The sequence below is a fragment of the Nycticebus coucang genome, chromosome 10, assembly GCF_027406575.1.
Source record: "Nycticebus coucang isolate mNycCou1 chromosome 10, mNycCou1.pri, whole genome shotgun sequence".
Classification (NCBI taxonomy): domain Eukaryota; kingdom Metazoa; phylum Chordata; class Mammalia; order Primates; family Lorisidae; genus Nycticebus; species Nycticebus coucang.
In genome coordinates this window covers 82,507,342-82,533,420 of record NC_069789.1, presented here as the reverse complement: position 1 = coordinate 82,533,420, position 26,079 = coordinate 82,507,342, and the positions used below count along the sequence as shown (strand labels likewise).

The following is a 26,079-nucleotide window of genomic DNA, read 5'->3' as shown; positions in this document are numbered from 1 at the left end:
TGGTGTATCTCCTTGATTCATCTAGACCACCAGTTTCTGTTTCTTTTACTTCCTTCTGAAAACTCTACAGGCTGTAAGAGGGGGCAGTTCAAGGCTTATCTCTCACCTCTGTGCTATCTGTTATTTGGCATCTGTAAACCATTGTTCACGCATTTTCCCAATCTTCTAGATTATGACAAGAGGGTAGAAACCATAACTTTGTTTTAAATAGTAAAGGCAGTTCTTGGTACAGAAAACTCAAGTCTAAAAAAATTATTTCTAGTCCTACCAAAATATAGTATTCACTTCTGTTCATTTCATAGTAATTTTCCTATTGCCAGAGAGACCTGAAACCAGCCTGCTACCAGCTAGCTATCTTCCTTTGTAGGTAAGCTGACTGACTGATGCTGGTCAAATCCTACTTTTTCGTTTGAAATCAAGATTATTATGAACTATTTGGTTCTTTTTCATTAGTTTCAAGAAAATCATCATTTTAAGAAAATGGCTTTTACCCAAGTGACTCTGGAAAGTATCAATATATATATCAACAGTAGCATTTTATTGTCTTTTTTTCCCATACTTTCTGATTATATGACCTTTAGGAGCCTGTGGTTATTAGCTCAATGTTAATTCTTAAAAGATAGTTAAGTATAAAAATATTTCTCTTATCAGAAAGCTAAACATAGAATCTAATTGTTTCATATCCATTTTTGGCTACTGATTAAAGTTTATTTTTAAAGTTTACTAGACATTTTTATTTAATATATATCTTAATATAAAATGTATACTATATATTAATAATATTTTAATATATATGTATATACTCTTGAGATATGTTAATCCTAATGAGTTGAAGAAATTTTGCTTAGCTAACTTTTACTTAATTTTCAAGGAATTTTTGCTGTCATATGCTAGAAATATATTTTTCTAAGTTCTTTTTTTTTTTTTTTACATAGAAGCACACAAGTTAGCATTATCATATCTATTAAGCTTTGTCTTGTACTTCTGCCCTGATTCTCCTACTCCAAAACCTTTTCTGCTTCAGGGTTTAAAATAGGTTTCTGGGCGGCGCCTGTGGCTCAAGGAGTAGGGTTGCCGGTCCCATATGCCGGAGGTGGTGGGTTCAAACCTAGCCCCAGCCAAAAACCACAAAAAAAAAAAAAAAGGTTTCTCTATTATTTAATGATTTAAAAGAAAACATAATTTTAGTAGCTGGATTATAATTTTTGGGTCTGTGTTTTCTGTGCTAGTTCTACACAGTTTTAATTTTGGTTACTTTTAAGTTCACCTTTATGTTTGTTAAGGCAAGTCTCCCCTGACTAGTCTCTTTTCAGACTTCTATTTTTTTCCAAAAAGTAAGTTTTCCGAAACTTACTTTTGTAAGTTCGAAAATTTCAATGAGATTTCTTAGAATTAATTTTTGAAGAGACTTCATGAATTACTAAATGTATCCATTCAATAACATGTCACAGTGGTCTGTTCTGGTATTAATCTTATCCCCTTCACTGCATACTTTTCTCCATTAGAGTTTGGCATGTTTCTTGCCAATAAATTCTTAGGTATTGTATGTTGTGGTATTATTCTGGCTGTTGAGAATGGAATTCTAATTGCTCATGGCTCGTGATTCTGGTGGGTGAAGCTTATGAGGAAAAAAGTTGATTTTTTTAAAAGATATTATTTTGAAACTGACCGTCTTACCAAATTTGTTTTGTATTTCCCTATGTTTTCCAAGTAGATTACCATATCATTTATGAATGTTTTGTTCTTTCCAGTATTTAGAGGTTTTGTTTTTTTGTTTGTTTGTTTTTTTGATATCAACTCTTACTCTGTCGCCATGGGTAGAGTGCCATGACATCATAGCAACCTCACAGCAACCTCAAACTCTTGGGCTCAAGTGATCTGTTGCCTCACCCTTCCAAGTAGCTGGCATTACAGGCACCTGCCACAAAGCCTGGCTATTTTTAGAGATGGGGGTCTCTACTGTTGCTCAAGCTGGTCTCGAACTGCTGAGCTCAAGCAATCTACTTACCTCAGGCTCCCGGAGTGTTAGGATTAGAGGTGTGAGCCACCATGCCTGACCTTTCCCTGTGGGGTTTAAAAAAAATTAATTTGTTTTTAATTGGCAAGTACAAAATATATATATTCATGGTGTATAACTTGATGTCTTGATGTATGTATATCTTGTGGAATGGCTAAGTCAAGTTATTTAACATAGGTATTACCTCACATACTTGTCATTTTTTTATTATGAGGGCTCTTAAAATTTATTCTTAGCAATTTTCAAGGATACAACACGTTAACTGTAGTTACCATGATACACAGTTAACGTGTTGTATACTTGAAAATTGCTTTTTGATTCTGGTAGCCCTCTTGAACTTACTCCTCTTAAATGGAATTTTGGGTCCTTTGGCAAACATCTTCCCAAATTCCCCACACCTTGGCATCTGTTAACCACCATTTTACTCTCTGTTTGAGTTTGACTTTTACTTCTGTATGTGCCACGTATAAAGGTAATGCAAACTCTATATTTTTTTCATAATACTCATTATAATTGTAATGACATATTTATTTTATTGTTTCAGACTTGTTTCCCCACACTAGACTGCAAGTTCCCTGAGGGCAAGGACCATGTATATCCAGCACTCAGTACAGTGTACAGCACTCAGTACATGTAGTATGTACTTAGTACATATTTGTTGAATGAATACAATTTTATAATTTGACAAATAACTATATCTGACTGATGTTTATTTGAGGTTGAACTTTAGGCTTTTTTTTTTTTGAGACAGTTTCACTTTGTCACTCAGTAGAGTGCTGTGGCATCACAGCTCACAGCAATCTCAAACACTTGGGCTCAAGCAATTCTCTTGCCTCAGCCTCCCGAGTAGCTGGGACTACAGACACCTTTGACAGCATCTGGCTATTTTTAGAAATGAGGTCTTGCTCTTGCTCAGGCTGGCCTTGAACCCATTAGCTCAGGCAATCCAACCGCCTCAGCTTCCTAAGTACTGGGGTTACGGGTATAAACCACCACATCTGGCCCTGAACTTTAGGCTTTTATTGGCTAGTGTTTTTTCATGAATTATCTATGTCTTGTCCATTTTTCTGAGAAGTACTTTTTTTTTTTTTTTTGAGACAGAGTCTCACTATGTCACCCTTGATAGAGTGCTATGGTGTCATAGCTCACAGCAACCTCAAATTCTTGGGCTTAAGTCATTCTCTTGCCTTAGCCTCCCAAGTAGCTGGGACTACAGGCACCGGCCACAATGCCCAGCTGTTTTCTTTTCTTTTTTTTTTATTAAATCGTAGCTGTGTACATTAATGCGATCATGGTGCCCAGCTGTATTCTTGTTGAAGTTGTCATTGTTGTTTGGCAGTCCCGGACCGGACTCAAACCCACCAGCCTCAGAGCATGTGGCTGGCGCTGTAACCACTGTGCTACGGGCACCGAGCCGAGAAGTACATCTGTATGATTCAAACCTCTTCTCTTTCTTTTCTCTGGTAGTATGTACTCCTATCTGGATATGGCATATTTGGCCATTTTCCATCTTTATTTTCCAATTTGTTCTGTTACATTCATGTGATTTATTGCCCCTTCATGTTTAGTATACAGGAATCTGAGACTAAAAGCATTGTTGAAATCAGTGTCCTGTCTCGATTACTTTCCTTCCTTGTCAGTCACTGATTACCTCCTGATCTTTTTTCTCCACGTTGTAGCGTCTGCCCTCTGTAATTATGGATATCCCCAGCTTTGTTTGGACTTTCAAAAATCTCTTCTACTTAAATGTAAGTCAGCTTAATTTAGTCATTTAGCCTAAGGCAAAAAAAAAATTCTTTTTGGAGAAGTATTCTATTCCTAGCTATGAGCCCATTGTTTTGATATCCTAAACTGAAGATTGGCAAATATTTTCTCTAACAGGCCACACAGTAAATATTTGAGGCTTTGCAGGCCAAATGGTCTCTGTTGTAACTACTCAACTCTGCCTAATAATGCAAAAGCAGCTGTAGACAATATAAAAATGAGTGAATGTGTAATCAAGATAATTATTATTGCTAATCTTCTTCCCAGATCCACATAGAAATGGCCAAGCAAATGTGAAAATAGGGTAACGCTTAACTTTAGAAGCCAGATAGGGAGCCATTGACCTGCCAAAACTTTGAGGGATTTCTGTTGAATGTGGTTCTAGTGATAGTGGATGAAAAGAAGAGTAGTGAATGGCCTGAAAGAATCCTGCCAGTTTGAGCGCTGCTTGCCAGAGAGGCAGGCAAAGGATCACGATGAACTCACACAGGTGCCGGTGCCACACAACATGCATTCTTTGTGCCTCACCTCCCTGAATTTTCACATCACTCTCAAGAGAGATTGAATTATCTTCATTTTCAGATGAAACTGCAATCTAAAAGTCACATGGCTTGTAAATGACAGGCCAAGTGAAAGCAAGAAGAAAGACCAAAAGGAAAAGTTTAGGAAAAAACATTAATAGTGATATATCTGGGTGCTAGGATTTTAGGTAATTTGTGTACGTCTTTGGTCTTTGTGTAATCTTTGTACGTCTCTGACATTTATAATTTTTTTTTATGTTAGTTATCAACTTTACTGTCTTGAGTGAACATAACTCCATGATTTTTCGCTCCACATTAGTTCTCTACTGCTGTGGCTATTCATCAGAACTTCACTGTATGAATATGCTTCCTGCTGCTTTCTAATCATAACCTGTGCTTCTAGCTTATTTTTTAAACTATTTTCATTCATCAGCTTTTTACTTGATTTGGGCCTCTTTGCACCTTTGACTTCTCTCTACTAAAATCCTGAGATTCCTGCTACCTGAACTCAGGCCCCTTCAGTCTTCATTTCCTACTAAGTTTAGGGTATCATCCATTATTTCTTCAACTTAGTTTTCTACTTTTTCTGTTTTCTCAAATATCTGACCTTCTCTTTCCTTTTCTCTGAACTCAGAGTACTGAAGCTATTGGATAGTAACTCACTCTACCTTCTGACTTCACATTCACAGAGCCTTTCTGTGTACTCCAACCAATTATTTTCCTCTTCTTCTCTTAAAACAGAAGAGCCTTTCTTGCTGCCTTTTTGAGTCCATCGTTTTCACCCCATCTCTTCCCTACTTCATTAGGCATTAACTAAGTATGTCTTTAATGACCATTGAATACGTTCATAAATAGGGGAAAATTAGTAACAAAATTCCTTTCTGGGTAAGAGTATGGAATTGAGTAATCAAAGTCATTAGAATCTGATTGTTAGAAAGAATGTTGGTTATCCTGGAAAATTACAGTATTCAGTTTCATAAAGATTCCTTCTATTCTAAGTGTATTTTATATGGTGTGAAGTATTACACTGCCTCTTCTTAAGAGCAATATTTTATTCACTTGATTTAAATACATTTCCGTCTGTAGACGTTTTCTTTCCATAGTGTTTAAGATTTATCTTAGACTTTTTTGAGAGGGGGGACTATGATTTTTTTCTTTTTTCATAGTTGGAAAATACGTTCAAATCAGTTATTGCACAAATTGGACCTGGAGGAACTGTCAATCCAGAACTAAAACATAAGATAAAATTTGTAAGTATGTTTGGTTACGAAGATACAAATTAAAATAATTGATTATAAATTTAGATATCATTTGTGGTTGAGTTTAACTTTTCAGTAGTTATGTATTAGTTTTATATTTGCATTGATTTTTTTTTTTTTTTTTTATAGAGACAGAGTCTCACTGTACCGCCCTCGGGTAGAGTGCCATGGTGTCACATGGCTCACAGCAACCTCTAACTCTTGGGCTTACGCGATTCTCTTGCCTCAGCCTCCCGAGCAGCTGGGACTACCGGTGCCCACCACAACGCCCGGCTATTTTTTTGTTGCAGTTTGGCCGGGGCTGGGTTTGAAACCGCCCCCCTCGGCATATGGGGCCGGCGCCCTACTTACTGAGCCACAGGTGCCGCCCTGTATTGATTTTTTTTTTTTTTTTAAGACAGAATCTCACTTTGTCACCCTCAGTAGAGTGCTGTGGTATCACAGCTCACAGCAACCTCCAGCTCTTGGGCTTAGGCAATTCTCTTGCCTCAGCCTCCAGAGTAGCTGGGACCACAGGCGCCCACCACAATGCCTGGCTATGTTTTTGTTACAGTTTGGCTGGGGCTGAGTTCGAACCCACCACCCTTGGTTTGTGGGGCTGGTGCCCTACCCACTGAGCCACAGGCACTGCTCCCTGTATTGATTTTTTATATGCTGCAAACTAAATGTCATTCTTTTAAAATCAAAAGAAAACAAAAATACACACTACTAAAAAGTTTTAATGTAAAATTATATAGAAATCAAGTTTTTCCATAAATACTCTCTTCACTTCCTTATTCCTCTCAAACTAATAAATAACTGCTGACAAATAGTTCAAGATCTTTCCAGTACCAACCAATATTCTATACACGTACGTCAAATATTCCCAATAGTGTGTGGTATCCCATTATGTTGATGTACCATGTTTCATTTGTGAAATCCATGATTGATTAAAATTTGGGTTGTTTTACCCTTGACTACTGAAAAGAAGATGCTGCAGTTAATGTTCATGAACATTTACTTAGAAATGGAATTGCCTGTCAAAAGTATTAAATATTTTGTTTTAATTATAAATATTACTAAATTGTCCTCTAAAAGTTTGAATAGATTTATACTTGCATTGAAATGTTACTGTCCAATCAAGTTGTTTAATTTCTCTTGATATTTTACATTGAGCATCTTTTCATATGCTTGGTGGTCATTTATATTTTTTATGTGAGTTAGCTGTTCATGTCCTTGGCCTCATTTATTTTGCCTTACTAATATATGAAAGCTCTTTGGTTGTTATATATTGGGCCAAAAGGTAGGTACACTTAAGTTTTTGGTGGAAGCTACTAATCAGATTGCCATTAGAACCTGTAATGCATAGTAGTATTCCATTTCAACTGTTATGATTCCACTGAGTGAAATGTAAAGAAAAAAAAAATCCCTGTTATTTTGTTTGGATATTTGAGCAAATACCCAACAATTATTTGTCAAAGGGTGCTCAATATGGCTTTTTTATAGTACTACAAAATTAGAGAAAAATTAAGCATTTATTGATAAAAGATTGGTTAAATTATCTGCCCAAACTAGACAATATCATGTGGCTCATAAGAAAGTTTAGGCATGTCTCTATTGATTTACAAGGATGATATATTGTTGGACTTTAAAAAGAGGTTTTATTGTACAGCATATTTAGTACGGTCCTTTCATATAAAATCATGAATAATGGTGGGTATACTCATGCATAACGAGGTTTCTGAAATGCAGCAATAACTGTCTCTGGGTTACAGTACTTTGAAATAATTTTTACTTTATATTTTTCTGAAGTTTGTATTAGAACTTTCTTTTTTTTATTTTTCTCAAAAATAGGAATGCTTCACGAATTTGCATGTCATCCTTGCACCAGGGGCCATGCTAATCTTCTCTGTATCGTTCCAATTTTAGTATGTGTGCTGCCAAAACAAGCACTTAGAACTTTGTATTAAAAATATCTGGAAAAATCTAGGAAAACAAAGCTTTTTGTGCCTTATTGGGTTAGTCTACTTCTAGAAATTTATCCTAGTGAATCATTGGATAAATGTGCAAAACTCAAGTATGAAAATATTATATTTGTGATGAAAACTAGGTAAATAAGAGATCAAATGAACTTGGACATATTGACTATTTAAAAAAATTTGTAGCTAGTAAAAATGTTGAACTGTACTTACATGAGAAGATATATATGGTATATTTTAAAACTGGTTATAGAAATATTGACTTTATTTTTATACTAAATATAAGTATCTTTGTGCATATAGCAAGAAAGCTATTTATGGATATTTTCTTTGCTTAACTGGTATTTTCCAAGGTTTTCTATAGTGTTCATTTTGTTTCTTTTCTACAAGTAAAATGCTTGAAATTATGCTGTAGAATATTAATTTTATATGACTAAAGTTAAATATGTAAGCTGAGTAGTACTACTGTAAGAATTTGTGAAGAGTTGTGGAATTACAGTATACGTAATAATTTTTCAACTCTGGAAATACTAGAAATAACTTTTGTTACAGTATTTTTTAAAACTGGAAACTGATTTTTTTAGTAAAACTATAATTCATTCACTAATATTTTTTGCCTTCGTTACTACTTATTTATACTATCTTATTTTGATATTTTGTCACCCAGAATTTGTATTGTGTCTATATTGCATTTTGCTTTCTATTTATTAGGTTGTATCTAAGTTTCCAGAGGGTTTGTTTATTTCTAAACTACTTAGGGAGTTTGAGGTAAGTGTTTTCTTTTTCACCAACATGAGTTTTAATGGCTTATGTTTCTTGTTTTCTTTGATACAAATTTTGTTACTACTCCTCTGATCCTCCAGCTCTGTTCTCTTAAACATCTGATTTTGTAATTAGGGATCTTTTTCTTCATTATGACTTAAGAATATGGTCTTTAACAAATAAATTGATTTGAATTTTTAAAATCACTTATGTTATTATTGGAATAAAGTTTAACTTATTTTTAATGTCTGATAATACCAAGTGTCAGTGGGACGTGGAGAAAGAGAATAATACCTCATACACTGTTTGTGGCACAAAATCCCTTTGGAGAGCATTTTGGCATTATTGAGTAAAGCTGAAGGTGTGTACCCTCTGGGATTCAGCAGTTCCATTTCTACACATGGACTCTAGAGAAACTTACGCACGAACACATGAAGACACGTTTAAGATATGTACATCACAACATAGGAAAAACCAAACTAAATGGCCATCAGTAGGAGAATGGATGAGCAAATTGAGATCGACCATTTAGGCAATGGAATAGCACCTAGTAGTATAAAACAAATGAATTAGATCTGCTATGCAACATGGATCATTTTTTTTTGAAATCAGAAAGTTGAATGAAAAAAATCATGTTGCAGAATGATAATTCAGATAATGCCATTTATCCAATTTTTAAAAAGGTAAGTACTATATACATTATGTTAGCTGTATGCCAGGCTTTATTCTGAGGATCTTGCATGTACTTATTCAGTTAATTTTTCACAATAAGTGGAGGCATAAGGAAGTAACTTACCCAAGGATCCAATGGCCAGTACGTGTAGAGCCAGAGTAGGATTCTAACCCAGAGTTAGGATTCTGGGTAGCCTGGCTTCAGAATCCTAACTCTTAACTGCTATGACATGAAAGCTATAGTATATTTACAGATACAGAGATATTGTGAGGTAGTATAGTGTAACGGTTAAGGTACATCACCTTTCTATGCTATTTATAGATGATAGACATAGACAATGAAAGCATTTCAGAAATGTGTACCTGTGACAGATCTAAACTGAAACCTGCCATTTCAAAAAGATGTGTTAAAATGATATAAGACAATGTAAATCTTTTTTTTTTCTTTTGAGACATAGTCTCACTATGTCACCCTGGGTAGAGTACTGTGGCGTCACAGCTCACAGCAACCTCAAACTCTTGGGCTTAAGCGATTCTCTTGCCTGAGCCTCCCAAGTAGCTGGGACTACAGGCGCCCGCCAGAAGGCCCGGCTATTTTTGGGTTGTAGTTGTCATTGTTGTTTGGCAGGCCCGGGCTGGATTCGAACCTGCCAGCTCCCATATATGTGGCTGGCGCCCTAGCCGCTGAACAACATGCACCAAGCCGACAATATAAATCTTAATTACATGAATTTTGAAATAAGGTGACAGGACTCTGGGAACAACTAGAAATATCATTTTAGTCTCTCTCTTACTTCTTCATGAGAGGAATCCGCTTCCAACTCTTTGGAGTGCTCTTAAACTTTTTTTTTCTTAAATAAAAGCTTTCTTTGTTACACTGGAAATTAGCCGGGCGTTGTGGCGGGCGCCTGTAGTCCCAGCTGCTCGGGAGGCTGAGGCAAGAGAATCGCGTAAGCCCAAGAGCTAGAGGTTGCTGTGAGCCGTGTGACGCCACGACACTCTACCCGAGGGCGGTACAGTGAGACTCTGTCTCTACAAAAAAAAAAAAAAAAAGTGAAGACTAAGCTATAAGGATTATAAAAGCAAAAAATACAGCAAATAGTTCCTTAAGAAAAATATTAGATAAAAAGAGGAGCACTTTGAAAACCAAAAGGAAATGAAGGAGGCACTGAATATCCAAGCATAAAAAGCTCTGTATCTAAGGTTTTTGAAGTCTAGTGAGAAACTAAGGCATGCAAACAAATTAAGATAGTATTATGTTTGAGTAGCCTATGTTAGAACAATTCTGTAGTTAACTATTACAGATTTTTGATAAAACATAAAAACCACAATCTATAGAAACTGGCCAAAATGAAGCAGAAACTAGAGGGTAGTCAGAACCTGGGCAAAAGAATGATACCTTATTTGCTTGCCTGAATCTTGGTCTGATGGCAGTTGCCATCGAGTGCTTGGGATTAGGAACTTGAGGAACCAGATGGTAGAATTTGTAGCTACCTAAGCAGCTGAAAAAATGAGAGGAGAGGGAGAATATCTCAGGATGGAGAAAAGTATCCATACAAAGTAGTAAATCCTACACATAAAGCTCTGCCCAGGTCTCTGGTTGACTTTTGACCTACATGTTTGGAGCAGACTTAGAGCAGCCCTTGTTCTTTTAAGGCTAAAAGATCTTGTGATATTTCAGTTGTCACCTATTACAGATTTGGGTTTAAGTTCAGCCAAATTAACTCCCTGATTAAACAAAGCAAAAAGCAACAGTTTCCAAAGGAGTATAAAATATTCTAGGGCTTTACAACACATCTATCATGCTGCCCAGGATACAAACCAAATTATTAGGTTAGTGGAAAAAAAAAGTGTGACCTTTGGGAAAGAGAAAAAATAATCAGTGGAAACTATCTTTGAGATGGTGCAGATATTGAAATTACCAAAAAAGGTTTTAAATGAGCTCTATAACCATGTTAAAGGACCTAAAGGGATATGTTCAGATTAAACAAATAGGATGTCTAAGTGGAGGGAAAAAAACTAAAAATCAAATGATCTTATAGACCATTTTCACTGGGAAAAAACTTCATTGAGCGTTAAAAGAGCAAGTAACTTATAAGAGAAAATTAGATCACTAAACATTTTCACAGAATACCTAAAGTAAAAACATTCACTGCAATATCCAGTTGGAAATGGCAGAAAAAAGCATCAGTAAGCTTCAGGACATCAATAGAAATTATCCAATTTGAAGAATAGTGAGAACAACTAAAATCTAACAGAACCTGAGACACCTGAAACCTGTGGGACAGTACAATGTAGTCTAACATGAGTAATTTAAGTCCAAGAAAATGTAAGCAAAAAAATATATGCTTGAAAAGATAATGGCAAAAGATTCCCTGAATCTTGTAAAAGAAGAAGCCCAGAAAATCCCAAACAAGGAATACAGAGAAAGCCTTACATAGGCACATCATAGTCAAACTGCAGAAAGCCATATATAATTAGATTCTGAAAGCAGCTAGAAAAAATTGACACATTGCATTTAGGGAAATAGTGATACAAATGATGGCTGACCTTTTACCAGAAATAAGACTATAGGATAATAGAATGGCATCTTTGAAGTGCTCAAAAGCAAAACACTATTAACCAATATCTTATATACAGTGATAATATCAACAATGAAGGTAAAATTAAAGGCATTTTAAAATAACCAAAAATAGAGAATTGTAAGCAGACCAGCACTATAAGAAATGCTAAAGAATGTTCTTCAGATTGAAGGGAATGATGCCAATTGGAACTTGAATCTTCAGAAAGGATTAAAGAACAAAGGACATGGTAAATATATGGGTATTTATAAAGACTGCTTTATTTTATTAAAATAAGACTGTTTTGCTCGATGCCCCTAGTTCACTGGTTAGGGCGCCGGCCACATACACTGGGGCTGGTGGGTTCGAACCTAGCCTGGGCCTGCTAAACAATGAAAACTACAATAACAACAAAATAGCCAGACGTTGTGGTGGGTGCCTGTAAGTCCCAGCTACTTGGGAGGCTGAGGCAAGAGACGGGCTCAAGTCCAAGAGTTTGAGGTTGCTGTGAGTTGTGAGGCCACAGAACTCTACCAAGGGCAACATAGTGAGATTCTATCTTAAAAAAAAAAAAAAATGACTGTTTAAAGCCAAAGTTATAGCATTATATAATTGGGTTTATAGCATGAAGATGGATGGATACATAGAGGACAAAGCAAATACAGCAGAGTACTTATATAGTCTAGGTGGTAGAGTGGAATTCATTGTCTAATTCTTTCACTTTTTCCATGTTGGAGTTTTTCATAAGAAAATGTCAGGGAAAAAAGCAAGGAAAGATAAAAAGGATTCAAGAGAAAGTGACAGGTATTGAAAATAGGCAAAGAAGAGCCAACAAGTGAATAATAAAATTAAAGAAAGGAACAAACATACTGAAAACTATAACTCAAGTAAACTTTACTGAAATGGAAGTTTTTACTCTACATTGAAAAACACACTTCTTATCTAAGAATATCAACCCAGAATGACCAATACCAAATTACTGGACTACAAGGAAAAAGAAAAAAACGTCAATAAGCATTAACATAAAAAGAGCAAGTAACTTACAAAAGGAAAATTAGATTATTAAACCTTTTCAAAGTTATGTTTTATGATAGAAGAAAAGGGAGTGACATATTTTATATGCTCAAAATGTGAGCCAAGGATTTTGTAGTTAGCAAAACTTCAGAGAGTTAGACCAGCTAATATTATGTAAGAATTCAAGAACAATTGTTGTCATGAGCCCTTCCAAAGGAACCTACTAGAGAAAGGACTACAAATAACCAAAATCACTAGAGACATGTAAATTCCACATAACTAAGACCAAATGAACGCTTGACAGGAGAGAATGTAGTATATAATGTCTATATACTCTGACAATGTGGATAAAGTAGATGTGTACAAATGACGTAAAGGGAAGGAGTGAGCATACAAAAATATTTTGTTTTATTGGTGGTGGTAATAGTAGTAAAATTCCGAGACCATTATATAATTTGGTATAAGCAAATTATGGGATAATTTTTTTCTAGTATATAATTATTTTATTTAGAATTCATTGAGGGTACAAAGAGTTAGGTTATACTGATTGGATTTGTTAGGTAAAGTCCTTCTTATTATTGTGTCCCGCCCTCGAGAGGTGTGCCATACACTGTGACACTCCCTCACCCCCCACTCCCAGGATAATTCTAATTGTATATGCAGGGATACTCTAATTACGTAAATTGAGCCTGGAATATCTTGTCACACCAGACCAATAAAGAAACTGTTAAAGATGAGATTCACATGAAAGGATCAGGGGTCCACTTAAATAGGTTTCAGACTTCAGTAAAGGTAATTATTGCAATGGTTGGAAGCCCTTCAAACATATTTAATTCTGTAAGTTCACGTATTTAAAGAACCAATAGGTTAGTATGGAAAGTGATAGAAAATGTTTTCTTTAAAAACATTAAATAGAGCCATTCACTTATCTTGGCTTTCCCAAATAAACTGGTATGACTGAATAAACAAACTATGTAATCCAGATTAATAATAAAAAGGAATTGATAGAATTAAAATGTAATATGTTAAAATCCTTGATAAAGTAATGGCTCCTAACAACACCAGTAAAGAGACCATCAGATATTATGGGCCTTTTTAGAATACAGCATCAGTTACAGTCTTGTCAAAGAGGTCACATACGAGTCTCATTGGGTCAGTGGACTCAGTTCCCAATTTGCAGAAAACAAAAGTATTTTACTATGAGTTTGTTTGTCTGCAAACTCTAGACTGGCAGGAAGTAAAATCATGTAATGGGAATAGGTACATATAATATATGGCTTGAATCTAAACTCTAAGGAGAAAATAATATAACTAAAATTGGGCTGTGGATGGAAGCAAAGTAAGGAGAGTGGGAGTAGAAATAACTTCTTCATGGCTTCTTCCTAAGTCAAAGCAGAAAGCATAACATAGGAATTAGGATAAAATATACCTAACATATTAATGAATTGGCTCAACTAACTGAATTGATTCAACTAACCTTTTAAAAGGAGCTGACTTTCAGAATCACAAAGCAAAACAACTAAGTTTCATTTATTGATATCATGTACTAAAAGCAAAATATGTACAATATATGTAGTTTATATTGAAGCATGTGTGAATTTTGACAGATTTCTGGAAAGCTGCAACAAGAAACTGGTAATAATGGTTACTTCCAGGAAGGTGATTACTAACTGATTGATGAATATATTTTATACAGTAGAACCTCTGTAAGTTGACCACCCAAGGGACCAAAACAAATTAGTCAACATACAGAGGTGTTCAACATAATGAACTAGGCCTACTGTACATGTGGTGCATGTCTGATCCATGAAAATTAGGTCAACTTAAGAAAGTGATTAGCTATAGAGGTTCTACTATATATCTATTCTATATGGGTTATCTCATATCTTTATTTGGTATGGCTTTTCTAAGGCAAGAAAAATCAAACTGTATACTGTAGGAAATACACTGCTAAACATCTGCTTGTTTATCCCAACTTCTAAGGTGAAATACCAAGCAAAATTCAAGGAACTATTTTTAAATATTCTTTTTTTATATTTTAAAATATTTTTAAACTAGTATCTTTCTGCATGTTGGAAGTGGTAGTGAATATCATCTTTCTTGAGAATTAGAGAACTATCAATAGTTCTGTTATGATATTAGTATGTTATACATCTCCCTCTTTTTTTTTTTTTAAGATTTTTGCTCTATGGTCAGACATTATTAAAAGGTATAGGTAAGAAGTTAAGGCTTGGCACCTATAGCTTAAGGTATAGGTAAGAGGTAAGAGGTTAAGGCTTGGTGCCTATAGCTTAAGCGGCTGGGACACCAGCCACATACACCAGGGCTGGTAGGTTCGAACCCAGCCCAGCCTGCCAAACAACAATGGCAACTACAGCCAAAAAATAGCCGGGCATTGTGGCAGGCATCTATAATCCCAGCTACTTGGGAGGCTGAGGCAAGAGAATCACTTACGTCCAAGAGTTTGAGGTTTCTGTAAGCTGTAATGCCATGGCACTCTACCAAGGGTGACATAGTGAGACTCTGTCTCCCAAAAAAAAAAAAAAAAAAAGGAGGTTAAAAGGTCCCGTAATATTTGCTTCAGATTAATAGTTTCTCTAAAAGGAACTTAATAATGCGCTAGAAATTTTATGATAAGGGATTCTTGGTCTCCTGGTTTGTTTTATAGACATATGGAAGTAAGCCTTTATTTACTGTAATATTTGGGTTCGGTGACCCTCAAAGATTTTTTTAAGTTCAAAATGGAGCATTCTCCAAGTACACCTTTACATGTTATATTTCAATTATCTAATGTTTTTTCATATACTTTCTAATTTTTGTGACAGTTAACTTTTAAAGAGCAGCTTTCACCCAAAAAATTGGGCTTTCTAAATGTGACAGAACTTGTTGGAGCTCTTAGTGACATTCTCCACGTTGAGTTCAGGGAAGGAGAACAAGACTTAATAGTGTTTGATGCTGATAAGAAGCCTCTACCACCTGGTGAGTTGAACCACAGTAGGATGAAAACCTCATTTTTATTTGTCCTTATAAGGGCAAAGAAAAAGAAAGTATGAAATAATAGCCATGAAATGATGACATACAGTGTTATCCTTTCTGGTGAATTTGTTATAATTCTATAGTATCCTTAAAAACCATCTGAATTTTTAAAATGACTTTCTTCATTGTTCAGATTTCTGGATAATTCTGAAGGAAATAAACTTTTTAAAATGGTGGTCTGATAGTTCAGTGGTTCTTAACTCAGACTGTGCTTCATAATCTTTTTTAGAAATACTTGGAGCTCCAGAATAAATGGGTGTGTTTTAAGTCTGAGCACTTGTATTTTAAAGTATTTTTTATTTGGTGATAATTTTAGCTTTACAGAAAAGTTATAAAGGTAATAGAGCATTCTCATATACCCTCATCCAATTTCCTCTAATATTAGTATCTTATATTACCATGATACTTAGTCAAAACTAAGAAATTAACATTGGAATATTACTATTAATTAAACTCCACACTATATTCTGATTTTACCAGTTTTTCTAAGAATATCCTTTTTCTGTTTCTGTACTCATCCCAAGATACCATGTCACATTTGGGACACTTTCTTTTTCTTTTTCTTTTGTGAGGCTTGGAGTTTTTTTCTTTTGAAATTTTTATTGCGATAATTATAGATACACATGCAATTGCACAAAGTAATAGAGAATGATTCCATGTACCCTTCACTCAGTTTTCCTAATGGCAACACCCTACAAAACTATAATGTAATATGGTACTTACGTTTTCATAGGCTTCTATAAGTGGTTATGATTGGCAGCTGCTTTTTTTCCAGAAACATAAATCTTTATTTTTCTGATTATTAAAGTAACTCATGTTCATTCTAAAAATATCTGAACAGCACTGATGAGTAGAAGATGACCATTTTCCATTATTTTATTCCCTTACCGCCAGAAACAATGCTCTAGTGCTCCTAGAATGTTTATATAACCTGCAAGACTTTAAAATGTACATAAAAGGCATAGCTATATTTTCTTATTAAGTCACAAAAGCAGTATATGCTGTTTAAACAATTTCAACAATACAGAGGTAACTGTATTAATAGTTTTAGTGGACCTCTTCTATATAATCATCACATGTATAATTTTTCATACAAAAAACAGTAGTATGTAAATATAGATGCTCCTCAACTTAACATGGGGTTATGTTCCAATAAACTGATTGTAAGTAGAAAATGCATTTAAAACTCTTAACCTACAGAACATTATAGCTTAGTCTAACCTACCTTAAAAGTGCTCAGAATACTTGTTAGCCTGCACTTGCAACTTACGTTAGCCAATCTTATGTTGCTTAACTTATGTTAGCCAGTCTTTGCAAAACACAAAGACTGTTCTATAAATTGTTGAATAGCTCATGTAATTTATTGAATACCGTAGTGAAAGTGAAAAACTGGTTGTGTGGGTACTTGAAGTATGGTTTCTATTGAATGCATGTCACTTTCATACCTTCATTAAATCAAACTACCATAAGTCAGGGATGTCTGGATTAAGCACATCCTTGCTTTTTATACCTCATATATTGTAGATGTTTTTCCTTATTAGTATGTACATGTTTATTTCATATTTTAAACTATAATTTTATGCAATTATGTAAATAAGTATATTTAAAGAACATTTAGATTGCTTGCATTTTTTATTATAAAAAATACAGTGATCAATATTTTTATACTTACATTTTTGTATGCATATAACTTTCTTTAGGGGACATGGTGGTTGTAGATCTATTTAAGAGTCTGTTCTAATGTGCCAGCCTCTTGGAGTCATATGCATGTAAATTTGAACAAAATGTGGTTGATTTGGGAGTTCTCTAAGAATTAATGAATCATACTATGGAAATACATTAAATATTCACATACATTGTGAAAATTAATGTTCACTGCTTAATTTGAACAAAAAATAAATTGACATCAGGATATTGAAAAAGTAAAGTCTTTTACTAACGTTTAAGAAGCCTTGCCAGACTGCAGTCCCTCTGCTCCATAGCACAAATAATTTAACCTCTGTTTTTATCTAGGACTTCCCTTATATCTCTTCACACTAAAAGGTCCGCAAGGATAGATTCATTATCTCTCATTTGTCATTGTCTCCCCAGTGCCTGGCACATAAAAGGTGCTTAGTAACACTTGGGCAGTTATTTTAACAAATATGCATAAGCTATTCTATTGGGCCATTTCAGATGGAGCTGTTTAATCAGTCAGAAATTTGTGTTTAGTTCAATCAGATAAGAAAATAGAAGCCAAAGCTTATGTCTCCAGTCCCCCTAGAAATTCACTGTCTGCTACTCCAATCAAGGGGACTTCATGGGATTGCCCTTCAAAAAACTATAAAGAGCCACAACAGAAGATTTACAAGAAGCCCAATCTGGTGGTAAAGCCTTTACAGCTGGTGAGTAAAGTTTGAAGACGTTGTGCACTGGAGATACTCAGCATTATGGAAATTAATTGAATGAATATTTCTTTAAACCAAAATTCTTTTATAAAAGTCTTATTTTTAGATATATCATTTCTTGGACGACACCAGATCTTTGATCTGAAGTTACCTTATATCGCATTTCTTCAAATTTTCAGTATTTTATATACCTAGCTTTTCCCCTTAAGCCACATTTTAAAGTTCTTTTAGATGTTTTGAAATTTGACAATCCTCTTATGACATTGCTGATTCTTTATCCATGTGTTTCAAAGTATAGGCTTGAAAACCCTCAGAGGCTTTAGAGGGAAAAATTGAAGAGCTCTGTTTTGGCTGTATGCCTCAACAACTGTGGCAAATTGCCCCTACACCATTTCAATTATAGGGTGCTTTTCTTTTCTTTTTTTTTTTTTTATTAAATCATAGCTGTGTACATTAATATGATCGGGGGCACCATATACTGGTTTTATAGACCGTTTGACACATTGCCCCCCCTTTATTATACCTCTCCACACACAATTCTCCCTTTTTGTGTTCTTATTACTTGTTACTTTTTTTTTTTTTTTTTTACAGTTTTTGGCCGGAGCCGGGCTCGAACTCGCCACCCCTAGTATATGGGACCAGCGCCCTACTTTTTGAGCCACAGGCGATACCCCTCTTGTTACTATATTTTGTTATTACTAAGAAATTAATTGCTTATTTCTCTTTCCTTCTATCCTCCATACCTGGCTTCTTTTATGGATGGAAGAAGTTTTGTTTGGAGAACCTGCTATAGTTTCCAGAGGACAATAGGAAGGCCTAGAGGAAAATAATATATCTTAGAATGAGAATGTTTGAGAAACCCTATTTTTGATAGAAATATTAGTTTGAAATTTAACCTATTCCTTAAAGTTTATCTTTGACTGTTGATATGTTTGGGTAAGATAAGAATCCACCTTAGTTCAGCCCTAAATATTTGAAGTATTGTATTTCTAATTTTGTATACAGCAGTTTTAGTAAAACTATAAAAGTAACATACTTTTAAACTCTTTAATATGATAAGGCAAAAACTTCCTTATTTTGATATAGGTAAGAACCACCTGGGGAATTTTTTTTTTTAATGTGTAATTGTGGGCTCCATTTTCAGGTATTCTGAATCAGTAAGTCTAAAATAGAGCCCAAGAAACTGTATTTTATAGTTTTCCAGGTAATTCTGATAGAGGTGATTCATGAAATATACTTTGTGAAACATTGTCATAGGGTTTGGAATGTTTCCCAGAGATGTATAATGGTTTCTTTGATTTTGTTTTTCTTGTAGCAACTAGAAATGAACAAATCACAGCTCAGCCTGCCAGTGGCAAATCATGACATCCCACCAGACGCTGTACGGGACAAGAAATTATGCAGACTTCCACCATTAGATACCAGTACCCTTGTAGGGGTCTTTGTGGAGTATATCATCTCTCCTAGTCAATTCTACATCCGTATCTATAGCAGGGATTCATCAGAGTTACTTGAAGACATGATGATTGAAATGCGGTAGGAGTTCCGTTGTTTTCAATTTATTTTTCATGTATCTTACTCTCTTATTCAACAGTTCTCAAATATTTTGGTCTTAGGAGTCTTTAAAAATTAGGAACAAACTGGGTACAGTGCCTCCTGTCTGTAATCCTACCCTTTTGAGAGATTGCATGAGACCAGGAGTTTGAGTGAGACTAGCCTGAGCAATGCAGTAGGACCCCCATCTCTACAAAAGATAGAAAAATCAGCTGGGAGTGGTGTCATGTACTTGTAGTCCTAGCTACTATGAAGGCTGAAGCAGCAGGATCATTTAAACCAGGAGTTTGAGGTTATAGTGAGCTATGACAGCACCACTTCACTCTAACCTGGGCAACCTGTGAGACCCTATCTCAAAAAAAAATTAGATCCCCAAGAGAACCTTTGTTTATCAATATTTACATAGAAATTAAAACTGCAAACTTTTGAGCTCAAGCAATTCTCCCTCCTTAGCCTCCCACAGTGCTGGGATTACAGGCGTGAGCCACTGGGACTCGCCTGAGCGACAGTGAGACCCCGACTCATGAAAAAAATGGAAAAACCCAGCCGGGCGCCTGTAATCCCAGCGGCTTCCGGAGGCTGAGGCAGCGGGTGCCTGCAGCCCAAGTCTGAGGTTGTGGTGAGCTACCAGGCCCACTGCACTCTGCTCAGGGGCATAGGGTGGGACCCTGTCTCAACAACAACAACAAAAAAAAAGAACTTCAAACTTTAAAAATCCATATGTAATATAAATAATATTTTATTAAAAATAACTATTTTCCAAAAATATTAGAAGAGTGGCATTGTTACATATTTTAACAGATCTCTTTAATGTCTGGCTTACTAGAAGAAAATTGGGTTTTAAGATTTGCTTCTATTGAGATATGTTGTTTTGGTTGAAGTATATGAAAACATTTGGCCTCACACTGAACTTGGTTTGTTAAAAAGTATTTTAATAGCCTTTTCAGAAAATTGTGGATATTCGTTCTTGATATTATGCCCAAACTTGACAAATGGAAGTTTCTTAGTTACAGTGCAAAATTTGAACTTTTTATACTCCAGTACATTGCACTTTGAATGGCTCCAAATCTGTTTATGTAATTGCAGACCCCAGTGCCAAATTAAAATACAGGGGTCCTTGTTTAAAAATTGAGAATTTCAAGAAAATAATAGCAGAGCATTAAAGCAAGTATAGGGTTCTTCTAAGCATGTACTCAAATGAAACCATCTCTGAATGGATCTTTTTTTACCCACATATAACTTTATAATATCATATATTGGTCATTTAGGAAACAATTATTCCAAGTGTTAACACATTTCACCACATAATTTTTATTTTATTTTATTTATTTATTTATTTATTTTTGCAGTTTTTGGCCAGGGCTGGGTTTGAACCTGTCACCTCCAGCATATGGGGCCGGCGCCCTACTCCTTTGAGCCACAGGTGCCGCTCATCACATAATATTTTTTAAAAATCATATTCATTAATGTTATCATTGATCTCATCAGAAAAGTATTAAGTATTGGAGAGCTGTCCCACTCATGGTAATAGATATAACATTTCCCAAATCCTAACTTTTACTTTAAAGCTTCATTTTTATCATTGATAACATATAGTGTCAGTTATTTTCTTGAAGTGACAGGCTCACTTCATTTTTAAGAAAATGAGTGTCAGATACCTGAGTCTGAATAAACATAGTTTGCTAGTGGTTCTATCAAGCAAAAGTGGTGTAGGGTGCAAAAAAAAAAAAAAGCCTAGCTCATCTTCTAAGTAAAAGTCATGTTCCACAAGAAAAGCAAGCTAGTTCAGTTCATAACTCATGTGAGATAACTTGGGAAATGCTTTATGTGTGCTTTTGTTTTTATCACAGACTATCGAAAATGCTATCACTCAGTGGTTGAAATTTAATAAACTTAATATCCTTGATAAAGCAGTAATATTTATTTTTAAGTGAAACTGGTTTTTTTCTACTTTTTTTTTTTAAATACAAGATCTCACTCTATTGGCCCCTGGCTAGAGTGCCACGGTATCATAGCTCACAACAACCTCAAACTCCTAGGCTCAAGTGATCCTCATCCTCAGCCTCCAGAGTACTTGGGAATACAGGCACTTGCCACACATCCAGCTAGTTTTTTATTTTTAGTAGAGACAGCTCTTGTTTAGGCTGGTCGTAGACTCCTGAGCTCAAGCAATCCACTCACCTTGGCCTCCCAGAGTGCTAGGGTTACAGGCATGAGTCACCAAGCCAGCCTGTTTTTTCTTTTTTAATGTAAATGCATGGCAGTGACAGTAGATGACTACAAATAGATGATGCTTGGTGCCACTGCTTTGATTTAGTTAAGATACCTGGAGATTTACTCACTGTTGCTTTTATACCAGTAATGCAATTATCAACACAGTAAAAAGGGCAAATACGTTAGTATTTATCAATATTATGAAAATAGTTTTGATCTTACAGATTTCCTCCAAGCGTATCAGGACCCAGGAGTTCATGGACTATCCTGAGAGCTACTGTACTAAATTATCTTTTTCTAGTAAAAACTATGTCCTGTGTTAATAAACACCATGTTAAATGTGGACTTTTCAATCACTTTAGATTTACTCATTAATAACAGTATTTTTATTTTGGTGTCATATGTAAGAATGATTTATTTCATTTTTTTAATCTCCAGAAATATTTTACCACATTACTTATCTCCTACCCCATAATACTTGGCATAATGTAAGTCACATAATTACTTTGTAAAAATACTGTCTCATGAGGTCAGAGAGTTAAGTTTGCAAACTCATCTTAGAAAAAGTGCTGTATGTACTTCATTGCTGAATATTACTATGGTCACCAGATGGCCAAGGGGAGGGAAGTACTTCAAAAGGTGACCAACGTTAGTGATATTCAGCAATGAGGCATGTAGTACATTTTCTAGGATGAGTTCATGAACTTAATTATCTGACCTTGTATATTTCATTCTAGTATGCCATGAGATTTTTGTACGTTTTGAAGCACACTCATTGGCTCTGTGACCTTCAAGTTATTTTACTTGTCCAGACTTCATCGTCTTATCTTCACAGTGGGATAATAACAATATCTTCTTTAGAGTTGTGAAAATTAAAATACTTAGAGTCTAGCTCAAATTTTGGCTGCTATTATTATTTAATATTAATACTGTAATAACTATATTTGGTGTTGGGATGTTGAGGCACAAGCACAACAAAGAGAAGTAAGGCATGGCCTTTGCCTTTGTGAACACCATGACTAGTTAAGAAGATAAGTGGGAGATCGTGGAAAGAAGTGGTTCTGTCTGGGCAAGGTTGAGGAGACCTTCACAACAGAAATAATTGAGCTATGCCTCAAAAATAAGTTAGAAATTGCCAGTCAAGGTATGAATAGGTAGATTCAGGTCCTATCAGTGGTATCAAGGCCAACATTAACAAAGGAATGGGTTCTGCTCTGGAAACAACAAATTGGAAAGTGGAGTTAGTACGAAGTAAGGTTTAGGGGACAGTGACTTGATGTGAAACTGGAAGACTAGGGAAGAGCTAGATTCTGAATATGATGTAAAGCAGTTTTAACTTTCTCTGTAGACAGTGAGGCACCCCTGAAGGTTTTCAGAAAAGAAGGGCATCAAGAGTTTGTATTTTAGAAGGATAACTCAATTTGTAGTATAGAAGATGGATGGTGTGAAGGGAAGATCCATTAATAGGCTAGTCTTGGTGAGAGTGAGAGAAAAGAGATAAATTTGGGAGAAATTAGCAAAGTGAAATTGTCAGGGGATAAGAATAGAATTGAGAAGAGCAAAGGAGAGAAGAGGACTATAAAAACTGGCTTTAAGGTGGTGCTGTAGCTCAGTGGGTAGGATGCCGGCCTCAGCTAAACTGAGGCTAGCAGGTTCAAACCCAGCCCAGGCCAGCTGAAATCAAAAATGACAACTACTACAAAAAAATAGCCAGGTACGTTGTGGCAGGCACCTGTAGTCCCAGCTACTTGAGAAGCTGAGGCAAGAGAATTGCTTAAGCCCATATGTGACATCATGGTTCTCCACCGAGGGTGAAATAGTGAGTCTCTGTATCAGAAAAAAACAAAACAAACAAAAAAGAACTGGCTTTAGAGATTTGGGTAGGTTTGAAGTTGGGATGACAAGTTAGAAGTTTATACATCATGCCTCAAAGGTGACTATGAGGTAGTCATTCAAAAATTTGTTTTTTTTTTTTTTGTTTTTGAGACAAGAGTCTTACTATGTTGCCCTGGGTAGAGTGCTGTCATGTCACAGCTCACAGCAATCTCAAACTCCTGGGCTTAAGCAATTCTCTTGCCTCAGCCTCCCAAGTAGCTGGGACTACAGGTGCCCACCACAACACCCGGCTATTTTTTGTTGCAGTTGTCATTATTTAGCTGGCCCAGGCTAGGCTCGAACTCACCAGCCTCGGTGTACATAGCTGGCACAGTAACCACTGTGCTACAGACACCAAGCTGTCATTTGACAATCTGAAAAAACAATATTAGGTTTAGCTGCTATTACAACGATATCCCATAGTGGTGTAAAAAAGATACAAGTTTATTTCTAAGTTCCCGTAATAGTCCAGATCTAAGCATGACAGGCTGGTATGGTAGCTCCATGGTTTAGTGATACCCATATTCTCTTATCTTGCTACTCTTAATAACATGTTGTTCTTATCTGCATGGTCTTGAGGGTGGCTCACCACCACATTCTTCCACTAGAAAGTGGAAAAAGAAGTGGGTATTGGTAGAGAGGCCTTTTTTTTTTTTAAAGACACAACCTGGAATTTTCACATTTTTTAAAAGAAATGGTGGTAAAATCCACATTAAATTTACCATTTAATAATTAGACTTTATTTCATATTTCATTGGCCAGAACTTAGTATTCACATAGCCACATCTAGTTGTAAGGGAGCCTGGGAGATATGAAAGGCCATATACCTAGTTGAAATTTGGAAATGCTATTACTGGGGAAAAAGGAAAGAGGATAATGGGTTTTGAAGGACAATTAGCATGTTTTCTATATAGTTGGAAATATAGCTTTGAAGCTGAAAGGGATGCAGGATATTCTAGAGATAGTGATTAGGAATCTTGAATTTATCAGTAGTGGTGTCATGAAAATGGATGAGACAGTGTATAGGAAGAATAATAATAAATAGCTAATACTTATTAGCTATTAATGCTTACTATATTTGTACATATTACTAAATATTTTAACAAAGGTTTTATTATTGTTCTACCCTCAACAAGAAAACTGAAGCACAGAAAGATAAAGTCACACAGCTAATAAATAATGGAGTCAGAATTTGAACCCAAGTTACTGGTTCTTGAGCTGTTATTGTTACACTTCCTAAAGATAGGATCCTAGTGAACCTTCTATGTATTGAAGGCAATACAGAGCCAATAAATAATCATTGAGGGCTGGGTTCAGTGTCTCCCACCTATAATCCAAGCACTCTGGGAGGCTGCAGTGGGTGGATTGCTTGAGCTCAGGAGTTTGAGACCAGCCTGAGGAAAAGCAAGATCCTGTCTCTACTAAAAATAGAAAAACTGAGGCAAGAGGATTGCTTGAGCCCAAGAGTTGGAGGTTGCTGTGAGCTATGACACCACCACTCTACCCAGGTCAACAGCTTGAGACTGTCTCAAAAAAAGAAAGAAAGAAAGAAATAGTCATTGACAAGGAAGAAGTAGGAGAAAATTGTGTCTTCAAAACTAAATAAGAGTTTGAAAGAAGACAGTAATGGTACAGAGATCAAGTATATTGAAGGCATTGGAGAGAGGCCATTGGATTTGGGAATTAAAAGATCATGGATGTCTTAAAACTAATCTATTTTAGGAGTGCTGGGGAATGAAGTCAGATTACATTCTGTTCAGCAGAGAATGTGAGATAAGAAAACCAAGATATAAATTTCTGTTTGAAGAAGTTGGTCAAGACAAGAGACTTGCATGAGAAAAGCAAAAAACAATTAATTGACATTAATGAGCATTAGCAAATTGAAAATGTCAAGATTTTATCTTTGCATTTTTGCCAAGGCTTTCCAACTCTTACTACATTAATAAAAATGATCTTTAATTTTTTTCTTTCCCTATGGGTATTTCTGTACTATGGAACTCCACAGGCGCTGTTATTCTAATCAACTGGTTTCTGATCGTTATGTCATGCCTGAATCTTTTATCCAACCGGGACATCTCTGTTGTGTGAGGATTTCAGAGGATAAGTGGTGGTATCGGGTCATTATCCATCGAGTCCTTGGGAAACAGGAAGTTGAAGTGTTCTATCCAGACTTTGGAAACATTGGAACTGTTCAGAAGTCCTCTCTGAGGTTCCTCAAGTGAGTTAAACTTGATAAGAACAATGTTGAAGCTCTGTGGGTTGGGAAACTCTCTTCATTTTCTTTTGCCTTTCTTCCTGTATCCTTCCTCCCTTCCATCCTTCTTTCTCCTTGGTACATATTTGACAACTGATCATTTTGTTTGACAATTGGATTGTAATATCTTGTGTCATCTTTCACATAATTATGAATTTGAATGGACCATGATACTAAATTTCAGTGTCTTATTAAGAAAATGATTAAGGTCATGCTAAGAGGTACATTTGA

At 35.5% G+C, this 26,079-nt stretch overlaps 1 protein-coding gene and 1 non-coding gene across 3 annotated transcripts in view; one reads left to right on the top strand and one right to left on the bottom strand.

The window, feature by feature from the left end:
• Positions 1 to 26,079, top strand: part of TDRD5 (tudor domain containing 5) — an 86,052-nt gene that overhangs the window by 22,923 nt on the left and 37,050 nt on the right. For both annotated transcript variants that reach the window (XM_053604426.1, XM_053604425.1), the window contains exons 4-9: positions 5,469 to 5,552; positions 8,231 to 8,287; positions 15,354 to 15,507; positions 17,776 to 17,948; positions 19,267 to 19,487; positions 25,600 to 25,812. In XM_053604426.1, coding sequence (XP_053460401.1) covers positions 5,469 to 5,552; positions 8,231 to 8,287; positions 15,354 to 15,507; positions 17,776 to 17,948; positions 19,267 to 19,487; positions 25,600 to 25,812 — 902 coding nt within the window. The remainder of the gene's footprint in view (positions 1 to 5,468; positions 5,553 to 8,230; positions 8,288 to 15,353; positions 15,508 to 17,775; positions 17,949 to 19,266; positions 19,488 to 25,599; positions 25,813 to 26,079) is intronic.
• On the bottom strand, positions 7,386 to 7,493 carry LOC128597859 (U6 spliceosomal RNA). Its single transcript, XR_008383413.1, has one exon. It is a non-coding gene; the product is annotated as a U6 spliceosomal RNA (small nuclear RNA).